The 10,643-nt window shown below is 65.3% G+C and overlaps 1 protein-coding gene across 1 annotated transcript; it reads left to right on the top strand.

Moving 5' to 3' along the window:
• Positions 1–2,755: 2,755 nt before the first annotated feature.
• PLK5 (polo like kinase 5 (inactive)) lies at positions 2,756–8,662 on the top strand. Its single transcript, XM_055344033.1, is given in 15 exon segments — positions 2,756–2,878; positions 3,401–3,514; positions 3,642–3,758; positions 4,235–4,364; positions 4,445–4,532; positions 4,634–4,729; positions 5,359–5,557; positions 5,654–5,780; positions 5,945–6,021; positions 6,191–6,275; positions 6,526–6,603; positions 6,925–7,061; positions 7,064–7,105; positions 8,218–8,325; positions 8,411–8,662. Coding segments are annotated over 15 exon segments (1,692 nt in total). The 5' UTR covers positions 2,756–2,770; the 3' UTR covers positions 8,597–8,662.
• The last annotated feature ends 1,981 nt before the right edge of the window (positions 8,663–10,643 follow it).

Here is a 10,643-nt window from a genome sequence, read left to right as displayed (position 1 = left end):
GGTGGGGGAAAAGCCTGCAGAGGGGTGTCGGGAAGGACGAGGACGAGAGAGGGCAGTGCTTCTAGAAGGAGCCGCCTGGGAGAGGCAAGGGCAAAGTTTGGTCCTGGGGCGGGGGAGCCAAGTCTAGCCTACCCCTCAGTGCTGGGCCGGTGTGGACGCGGCGCATAGCCGCAGTCATGGGGTTTCTGAGCTCTCGGCTGTCCCCGAGGAGCTGCGGGTGGGGCGCGCTCAGCACGCGGGCCTTTCCCAGGCCAGGAGGCCGGACAGACGGAGCTCGGAGCTCGGAGCCTCGCGCTCTCCCTCTGGCGCCTCCCCCGCCCCTGCCGTGTGAGCCTCCCCAGGGAGGCCTGGCTCTCTGCCGCCCCCTCCACCTGCGGCAGGTATTTTGAGCGAAGCTTCCCGCATTTCTCCCAGGAAATGTGCTGAGTCTGGGGAGTTATCTCAGGTCAGTGGAGGAGTAGACGAGACAGAAAGCAAACCTGCGGCCCGGAGCCTGGGGCCTCGGCGGGGACGAGGTGGGAGGCCGGGCTGGGGGCCAGCCTGAGACCACCCCGCCTCTGGACCGTGGGCAGGGGCGGCGTGGGAGTGTCGGCAGGGCCCCCTCCCACCCCGCCTCTGCTTGCCAGGCAAATGGCCTCAGTTTGTTCATCTGTAAAATTGAGGGTATTAGTAACCTCCTAATGCTGTGGCTTCTTTGGGGACCAGGGGGGATCTAAAATGTTCTTCATTTGTTGTTGTGGCAAACATAACAAATTTACCATCCTAAGTGTTTTTCACTGGCAGTGGCACGCAGCACACTCACCCCATCCTGCAACCATCCGTCTCCAGAACCTTCCATCTCCCCACACGGAGACCGGTCCCCAGGAAGCACTGACCCCCACCCCCCACCCCACCCCTGGCTCCCACCACCTCCTCTCTGTCTCTGTGGATGGGCCTCCTCTGGGGACCTCCTGGGAGTGGGGTCCTGCGGGAGGCGTCCTTCTGGGTCTGGGTCCCCTCCCTGAGCCTGGTGTCCTCGGGGTCCGTCCACGTGGGGGCAGGTGTCGGGCCCCTTCCTCCCCGAGACCAGGTCGTATCCAGGGTGTCCATGGACTGTGCTGTGTTTATTCATCCATTGATGGACACCTGGGGTGTGTCCACCCAGCTCTTAGCAGTTGGGAGTTACGCTGTTATGGACGGTTGTGTTTTATGTTTTACTGTAATTTAATTTTCATCCTAGAGTGGCTGGGGAGGGGTCCTCGCTGAGGGGCAGCTGAGAATGGGAGGTCTGGGCCTGTGCTAGAGGCTCGGCCAGGAGGGGGGCAGAGCTGGGGTCGGTACAGTTGTCATGCAGGCCATGAGGCTCCCGGCCAGGGTCTCAGGGGCTCCCAGGGCCCCCAGTGGGGTGGGGTGGGGGGTGTGGACAGGGGCTCTGGGCTCCAGGCCGCACTCGGAGTGCAGTCCAGCAATCCTGGGCTCGCATATGCCTGCCTGAGGCTGGGTTTTCTCCCCGTAACATGGGGCTAAGCCGGCCCCCCATGCAGGGACCAGCTGCTGCCCGCAAGGGGCCTGGCTCGCCCTCGCTGGCCGCTGGCCCCGGAGCCACCGTGCTTGAGTCGGGGCGATCTCCCGCGGTCCTCCTGCGGGCCGCGGAGCCCAGCGCACCTTCCACATGCTGATGCTGGAGGGGCTTCTCAGATGCCCGGATTAGCCTGCAGGGGGAGGAGTGCAGATCTCAGGGCGACAGTGACACGATGGCCCAGGCCTGTCAGCAGGGATCTTGGGCTCCCGGGCTGCCGCAAGCGGCCCCCAATGCCAACCTCAAAACCTTGGCTGCGGTGCTGAGGCCCGTCCCCCACAAAGGAACCGAGCCTTGCTCTGCCCCCTGCGCTGGGGCCCCCTGAGGGTCCCCCATGCCCCGGTTGCCCCCGTTGGACACACCAGGTGGACATGTGATAACTCAGGAGGTGTTTCCCGTCCCTGGCGGCAGGACCGGGCCGGATTCCGAAATCTGATCTCTTGTAAAATTCCAAGGCCTGACTCCAGCCACAGGGAGCCCTGCTAATCCCTCCCCATTCCGTGTTATGTAACGTTCGGGGATTAATACTGTGGCATCCAGAGCCGCCGCCTGGATTCCAGTCCAGCCCTGGGCCCTCCTGGGCCCCCCAGGCCTCAGTGCGCCCACCTGTAAAATGGGGAAAAGGCCAGTTCCTGTGTCCCAGGACTGATGTAAGGGTGACATGAGAGGACACAGGGAGGGGCCTGGAACAGCCTGCCGTGTGGCTCAGAGATGTCCCTGCGGGTTCCCGGGAGGGTCCACGGTGCTTATGTTTCCCCGCCAGGAGTCACACGCCCGTGTCTGCCCTCCGGTCCCCTGATTCTGTTCCTTCTCGCTGCCTAATGTCCTCCGTATCTGACACCTCGACCGAGCCGGCCCTCCTGGTCCCTGCCCCAGCCCTCCCTCCCTTCCCAACCAGCCCCGGCCTTCCTTCCCTGTCCTCTGGATCCCGCCACTGCTCCCCAGAGCCACTCCGCTCGCGGCTCCCTGGGGCTTCTGAGAGGACGAGACCATCTCTCTGACCTCAGTTTCCCGCTCAGGGAAATGGGCGCGCTGACACTTCACCGCCTGGCGGGAGGCACAGGGCTGGCGCGCCGCACACCTGCCGCCTCGGGCGCCTGGCCCCGCCCCCGCCCCGCCCCCCGCCCCCCTCAGCCAATAAGACGCGGCCCCTGCGGCGCCGGCCCCAGAGCAGCGGGGGTCGGGCCGAGGCTGCGCCCGGCGCCGGGAGGGATGGAGCCCGGGCCGCGGCCGCCCCGCACTCCCCGCCCGCCGGTCTCCGCCTTCCTGCGCGACCCGAGCTCCGGGCGCGTGTACAGGCGCGGGAAGCTCATCGGCAAGGTGCGGGGCCCGCGCTAGGCGTCCGGGCGAGGGTCTCGGGGCGCGGGGCGCTCGGGCAGGGCGGGCTGTGCGCGCGCGATCGCGGCCCCGGCGAGCAGGGGCGCCCCCGGGTTTTGCTTCTGCGAGTCTGGGGTCTGGGGTTGGGCGGCTGGGTCGGGCGCCGGGCAGTGCTGCGCGGGGGCGCGGGCGCGGGGCCCCCCCTGCGCGTCCCGGGGTGCGGGTGTGCACTCGCGTGTCACCGCTATCCGGCCTTTGTAGAAACTCGGTGGCGGGGTCTCCGCGTGCGTATGTGAACGTGCGCCCCAGCCCTGCGGTCTCTGCGTCCCGGTGGGGAGCGGGTCGTGTTCCGCGTGCTGTGGTCCCTTCCTGTGTTCTTGTGGCTGCGAACGCAGGGATGAGGGTGTGAGCTGTGCGTCCGCGCATCTCCTGTGTGTGTGTGTGTGTGTGTGTGTGTGTGTGTGTCTGTACGTGTACGGAGAGGCCTGGCTACCTGTCCGCACACCTGTCGCCCCCTCCCGGCAGGGCGCCTTCAGCCGCTGCTACAAGCTGATGGACATGTCCACCAGTGCCGTGTTTGCCCTCAAGGTGGTGCCTCGCGCTGGGGGCGCGGCCGGGCGACTGCGCCCCCGTGGTAAGGTAGGCCCGGACCTTGAGAGCCCCGGGGCCCCAGGTCACCGGCGGTCCCCAGAGAGGCCCGTGCACGGGGTGGAGGCTCTGCCCCTGGGCCCGAGCGGCGGGCGGACGTGTGGGGCCACACCTGCAGGTGGACCGGGAGATCGCCCTGCACAGCCGCCTGAAGCATCGCAACATTGTAGCCCTCCACGGACACTTTGCTGACCGCGAGAACGTGTACATGGTGCTGGAGTACTGCAGCCGCCAGGTGCGGGGGGATGGGCGCAGAGGGAGCCCGCAGCCCGCATGCCTCTGTCCCCCCCCACCCCCCCCACCCGCGTCTGCTGTGCTCACCTGTCTCTCTGTACTTACCTGTCTCCACCTGTGTCCACACCAGGCCCATCTGTGCTCATCCCTCATGCACCTGTGCCCATCTCGGCTCTCTTGACTTGCTTGTGTCTACTCATGCCCAGTTTATCCATTGGCCCATCTGCGTCTGTGGCCCTGTGGGACCACCTTAAGGCAGTAATGCCCACCTGAGCACACCTGTGCTCACCCCCATCCCCGTGCCCTGCATGTACCAACTTTGGGTTCATCGCGGATCCTCTGGCCCTTTTCAAACTTACCTGCGGCCACCTGGGCCCACCTGAACTGTATTCCTCTTTGGGCTCACCTGAGCGTACCTGTGTTCACCTGTGTGTCCTTGCGCTGCCGCCACCGCCGCCCCCTGCCGGTCACCTGCAGTCACTGGCCCACGTTCTGGAGGCGCGGCGGACTCTGACGGAGCCCGAGGTGCGCTACTACCTGCGGGGCCTGGTCAGCGGGCTGCGCTACCTGCATCAGCGGCGCATCGTGCACCGTGACCTGAAGCCCAGTGAGCATGGAGACGGGTCCTCGTGGGGGACGGGGGCGCTGGGATGTGGCTCTGCCCTCATAGCCCCTCCCCTCTGGCAGGTAACTTCTTCCTGAACAAGAACATGGTGGTAAAGATTGGAGACCTGGGGCTGGCCGCCAGGGTGGGCCCGGGGGGCCACTGCCACAGGTAAGTGAGCAGCTCTCAGCAGTCTCTCTGCGGAGACACAAGTAGGACCAGATTGGCCTGTGGGCCCCGGCCTTCCTGAGCCCCCCATTATCCCCTCCCAGAGTGCTCTGTGGGACCCCAAACTTCCTGGCCCCGGAGGTCATCTCCAGGAATGGGCACTCCTGCCAGTCAGACCTCTGGGCTCTTGGCTGCATCATGTGAGTGGGTCCTGGAGAAGAGGGTCAGGAGTACCCAGGTGGGGCCAGGTGTGGGCAGGTGGAAGCATGCATGGGACAGGTAAGGACAGGCATAAGTATATAGAAGGGAACAGGCGGTGAGAGTGTGCATAGGACAGATGTGGACAGGCGTGTGCAGGTGTGGGGCAGGCGGGGGCACACACCTGCCATCATGCAGGTGTGCAGGTATGAATAGTGCATATGGAACATGTATGTGCAAGGGAAGATAGGTTTGAGCATGCACAGAGGTGTGGACAGGTATTTGCAGGTGGTTGACACATAAGCAGTTCTGGGTATATACATACAGTTATGAGGTATATGCAGGAGTGGGACAGGTGCAAACATGAGTAAAAGAGAACTGGAAGGTAAAGGCAGGTGTATACAGGTGCAGGCAGGTGTACAGACATCTGGTGGTGTCAATCGGGTAGACAGGAATGGCCAGGTGGGAGCAGATGTAGGGCAGCTATGGGGGAGTGGATGCAAAGCCTGTGCAGAGTAGGAGAGTGGGGTGGGTATGGCCAGGTGTGCAAAGGTAGGTGTGTGCCAAGCCTGGACACCGAGGACAGATGCAAGCAGGCACTCAGGATCCTGCCCCCCACCCCCCGGGTCAGGTACACAGTGCTGACTGGCACCCCTCCCTTCGTGGTGGGTCCCCTGTCCGAGATGTACCAAAACATCCGAGACGGCCGCTACCCCGAGCCCGCCCACCTGTCACCCAACGCGCGCCGCCTCATCGCCCGCCTGCTGGCGCCCAACCCAGCGGAACGGCCCAGCCTGGACCACCTGCTGCAGGACGACTTCTTCACCCAGGTGTGTGGTGTTCGACGGGTGGGGCACGCCCTGGGATGGCGGGGCTCAGAGGCCAGGCGGCCTGTGCCGGGTGCTGACCCCGTGGGCCCCCCGAAGGGTTTCACCCCCGACCGGCTGCCAGCCCGCTCCTGCCACAGCCCACCCTTCTTCACCGTGCCCCAGCCTCTGGGCAGGCTCTTCAGGAAGGTGGGCCGGCTGCTCCTGCCCCAGTGCCGGCCCCCCTGTGAGTACAGCACCCGCCCACCCCTCGCCTGCTCCCACCTGCCCGGCCGGCTCGCGTCTCAGCACCTGTCAGTCCTCCCACCTGCTCTGCCGCTCCCCAGCGATGGCAGAGGAGGATGTGGGGGGCCAGGCTTCGCCCCCCGAAAAGTCTTGTGCTTCCCTCAGGCCCCATCATGGCTAGCGAGGCCTCGGGTCCTGGAGAAGGTGGATCAGATCCTGACCCCATGGAGTGGGGCAGTGAGGTGAGGGCTCCGGGCAGGGGAGGCTGGAGGCTCGTGGAGCACATTCTCACAACAGGACTGCGCGGAGGGGAGAGTCGGGGGGTCTCCCAAGCGAGAGGATGGAGCCTCTCACCTACCTCTGGGTTCTGGTGGGGGCTAGGGCCTCCCCTCACCCCTGCTTCTTCCCCAGGCCACCCTGTTGGACACAGGGGCTCCCCACCCGGAGGTCCCCGTCCACCTGCTCACCCACGGGACCCTCAGGAGCGACCCAGCGGGTGAGCGGACACTCCATCCTAGGGGCTGCTGGTGGGGAACGAGGGTATCGAGGTCCTGGGAGCGATCACTGGGCCTCGCCAGGGTCGTGCTCCCTCCCTGCCTTCAGCTTTCACACCTGTAAAGCAGGAGGGGTGGCCGGATTCCTTCTGGGTTTAAGAGAAAGTTTTCCCAGATTCAGCAGTTTGGGGCAGGGCTGGTGGGGGGCATCGTGGTGGGGGTCCAGGCCTGCCCGTCCCCCTCCCCACCCAGGGCCCAAGGGGAGCCAGAGGCAGGAGGTGGAGGTGGCCATCAGAAACCTGCGGCTCTGCCTGGACCCGGGCCTCCCAGGTAGGAACCCAGCGCAGCCCTGGGGGCCACCTTCCTCCTGACGTCCGAGCACAGCGTCCTGCTCTGTCCAGAGACCCTGCGTATTTCTGGGGCTCCCCTGGGGGGGTGGACAGAGCTGAGGGAGGCTTCAGGGCACAGTGACACCATCCTGCTCCCCAGAGTCCAGCGACCACCGCCCTTCTTCCTTTCTCATCCACCCCCCCTCCCCCGGGTCCTGCCCCCCTGCTCGCTGTCCTTGGAGCCTCTTCTTTCTCGTGGGATCCAGTTGGATTCTCTTATTCTTCTGTTTTATGCTCTGGGCTTCCGCCGTTCCTCCGCCAGACCCCCCTGACACCCGTTACCCAGCCACACAGGACCTCCCAGGAGAGCAGCGGCCCATCCTCTGGGCCCCCAAGTGGGTGGATTATTCCAGCAAGTACGGCTTCGGCTACCAGCTGTCGGATGGGGGCAGCGGTGTCCTGCTTCGGGATGGCACACACATGGCCCTGCGCCCCCCGGGGGAGTAAGTCATGGGGCTCCTGTCCACCCTCCCATCTTTCTGCGTCCCTCCCTCGAGCACTTAGTAACGTGCACGCCTGTGGGCACGGGCTGCCTGCTGGGCCCCACACGGCGCTACGCCAATGACCCAGGAGATTTCAGGAGGCGGATTTGCGAAGGCAATGAGCTGGGTGAGGTGACCGATGGGGGGCAGGTGGAGGTGACCCCCGACCAGCCTGGTAGTGGAGGGGCTTTCTGAAGAAGTGACACTCAGGCGAGACATGGAAGGTGAGAAGGAGCCCATCAGGAACAGCATCTGAGGTCCAGGAACAGCATGTGCAAAGCTCCTGACATGGGGCCCAGCCTGGTGGGTTTGAGGAGTGGAGTGAGGTGGGGAGGCAGCGAGGACGGGAAGGGTGGGTCCAAGTCACGCTTTTTTTAAGATTTTATTTATTCGTGAGAGACACACAGAGGCAGAGAAACAGGCAGAGGAGAAGCAGGCTCCCTGCGGGGAACCCGATGCAGATGCTCATCCACTGAGTCCCCCAAATGTCCCCAAGTCACACTTTTAACGTGACCTTTCTGGCAGGAGTGACACAAGGGACCACAGGCAGGTGGTTGGCCTAGCCAGGCAGGGAATGGCAGTGGCCGGGGTGGTGGCTGAGGGACGCAAGGGGGCTGGAGCTGGACTTGGGAGGTCAGAGCGGCCACAAGGCCAGGTGGGGCGATGGCAAAGGGATGGGCTTGGGGCCAGGATCTCAGGATGGACGGGCTCCGCGGGGCGGAGGCGTGGACGGGGCCGGCCTTCAAATCCCGGTCCGAGGGGTGCAGCTGGGGGGGCTGTCCGCGGGCGTCGAGGGCCCAGGGGAGAGCCCGTGACGGCCGGCACCACCCCGCACCCCACCCCCAGCCGAGTGTGCTACGTGCCCGGCCGGGGGAAGCTGGAAACGTTCACCCCGAGGGACGTGCCCCGCCCGCTGGCCGCCAAGCTGGCCGTCCTCCGGCTCTTCACCTGCTGCCTACGGCGGCGGCGTGTGCGCCAGGTGAGCCAGGGGAGGCGGGGCGGGCGGGCCAGGTGGGGCGGGCCAGGTGGGGCCCCCTGCTCCGCCCTGAGACTGTGGCTGGGCCTGTCTGCAGGAGGGGGCCCGGCCCTCGCCCCCCCCAGCGGCCCCCAGCCTCTGCTTGCTGCGCTTCCTTGTGTCCGAGCGGGCGTTGCTGCTGCTCTTCAGCGACGGGACGGTGCAGGTGAGCGCCGGGGTGCCCTGGTCCTCGGGGGGCCGCGTGGGGGCCCTCCCTCCCTGACCCGGCTCCTCACCACCACCCCCCGCAGATCAGCGGCAGGGGCGACGGGGCTCACCTGGTGCTGAGTGGCGGCGTTGAGGAGCTGCGGCTCACGGTCTGGGAGGGCGGCCAGCCCCGCACCTCCTACCCCCGGGGCGCCCTGCAGAGCCCCGGCTGCGCCCCACAAGCCCGCCCGCGCCTTGTCCACGCTCTTCACATGCTGCAGAGCATCTAGTGCCCCCTGCAAGGTGACCGGGTCCCCAGCCCCAGTCCCGCTTCTGCTGTCTCCCCAGAGGGGTGTCCCTAGGGGCAGCCTAGGAGCTGGGGGTCCTTGCCTGTTCAACCCCCACTTTTCTTTGGCTTTGCTCCTTTTTCATTAAAGAGAAGTTGACTCTATAGCCTGGCGTCTGCCTCCCTTGTGGAGTTCAAGATGCATTAGCAGGGGGACACTCAGGCCGGCGGGCTCTGAGCCCACTGCCCTTTGTGGCGGAGCCAGAAGGGCCAGGTCCCCAGGAACCCGAGCAAGAGTGGGGTCACGCCGTGGCCAGAGAGCTGAAGTGGGTGACGACTGCTCAGTGCCCGAGCTGTAAGGAAGGGGGTGTCTGGGCTGGGAGGAGACACCTCTCCGAGAGACCCGGATTCAGGAAGGACGCGGCCAGTGGGCAAGCAGAAAGCGGGGGAGCCTGAGATCTGACACCTTGGGGTTGGGGAAACCTGACTGGTTTAACCTGACGGGGTTTTAAGTCCTCCAGGTCAGGTTCCCCAGGAGGAGGGAGGTGACTCGGCAGATGACAGGCCTGAGCCCCCCCCGTCTGGGGAGCTGATGTCAGCAGGTGACCATAGAGGAAACAGGGACACAGAGACTGGACTCCGAGGGGACCAGAATGAGAGCGGAAAGGAGGTGTCGAGGCCAGCAGCACTGGCGACAGGGCACAGCCCGGGTGTGCGGGGGCTCGTGGAGCAACCACTCCACCCCGAGCAGGGTAACCCTGACAGGCACAGCCGAGCCTCAGTTTCCCTGTCTGTAGAGGGGGGATGTGTCCCAGCGGTGTGATTCTCTGGGACAGCCACCCTCGAAATCTGCGTTGTCAACACCCCCCGCCCTGGGGGGGGATCCATCATGAAAAAGCCTAAATGGCTGCCGAGGTGGGGGGTCCTGAGCCGGCTCCCCTGCCCCCCCAATACAGGTGTGCACGTGCATGGGAGGAACTCATGGGAACAGGCCCGGTGCACATGTGTGGAGGTGGAGAATTTTTTAAGCGTGTGATATGATATTGTTAGAGTTTTCTTTATAAAATGTGCTCATCCTTAGGCCTTCCTGAGGGGGTGCCGCCCCAGGGACCCCAGGCGATGGCTCCGGACCTCTGTGGTTGTCAGGCTGGGGGTGCTGCTGGCACCCGGCAGGTGGTGGGTGGGCCCAGGGAGGCTGCTCAGCGCCCCCAGCGCCCGGGACCCCCGATATCCACAGTGCTGGGGGGAGACCCGCTTTACAGATAGAAACTGAAGCATTGACAGGCCTGACGCGGCATTTCTAAAAGCACGTTTCCTTTGGAATCGGGGGAAAAAGCAACAAAGATGCAAAGAGACGGTTCTGGGAGAAGCAGGGTGTCCGGTGCCCACGCAGCACCTCATGCAGCGTGAGCCCATGACTGTCCCTGTCATCGTCCCTTGGTCGGGCCCCCTGCCGCGTCCATCAGGAGAGAAGCCACCGGGCGTAGGGGCGCCCCTCAGACGGAGCCGCAGCACCACACGGGGTCCTCCACAGCCTGCTCAGGACCCCCTGCCCTGGGGGCGCACCTGCCTGTGGGGGGGGGCAGCCCGCTGGGGGACGGACCGTGCGGGGCCTGGACACCTTCCAAGCAGGGCTTTCCCTTTTAAACTACTTACCATCAATTCCAAGAGTAAAATGTGGACGCCACCGATTTGTGACAAATTGCCAAAGGACAGAGCCACAGCGCTCGCCGGGAGGTCACAGGGCCAGCTGGTTCTTTTCCGTTTACCCACACCTGTGCTCCCCTAGAAGAGAAGGAAGCCATCCCCGTGACCTTGCCCCCCGTCACCCCCCGCCCCCCCCCCACGTGCCTGGGCATGTTTCTGCACCGGGTGGAGGTCGGCCTCGGGCTTCCCTCGCAGGGGCGGGATGAAGGCAGCGGCATTTAGGGCCTGGGGAGGCCACGGAGGGTGGGGAGGCCACGGGCCTTGTGTGGCCTGACGTGGGAGGAGAAATCGCTCTGTGTAAAACAGGGGCGGGAACTGGAAGGGCCGGTGGAGACTCAGGGAGG

This window comes from Nyctereutes procyonoides, unplaced genomic scaffold, assembly GCF_905146905.1.
Source record: "Nyctereutes procyonoides isolate TBG_1078 unplaced genomic scaffold, NYPRO_anot_genome, whole genome shotgun sequence".
Classification (NCBI taxonomy): Eukaryota; Metazoa; Chordata; class Mammalia; order Carnivora; family Canidae; genus Nyctereutes; species Nyctereutes procyonoides.
This window is presented reverse-complemented; position numbering and strand designations above follow the sequence as displayed.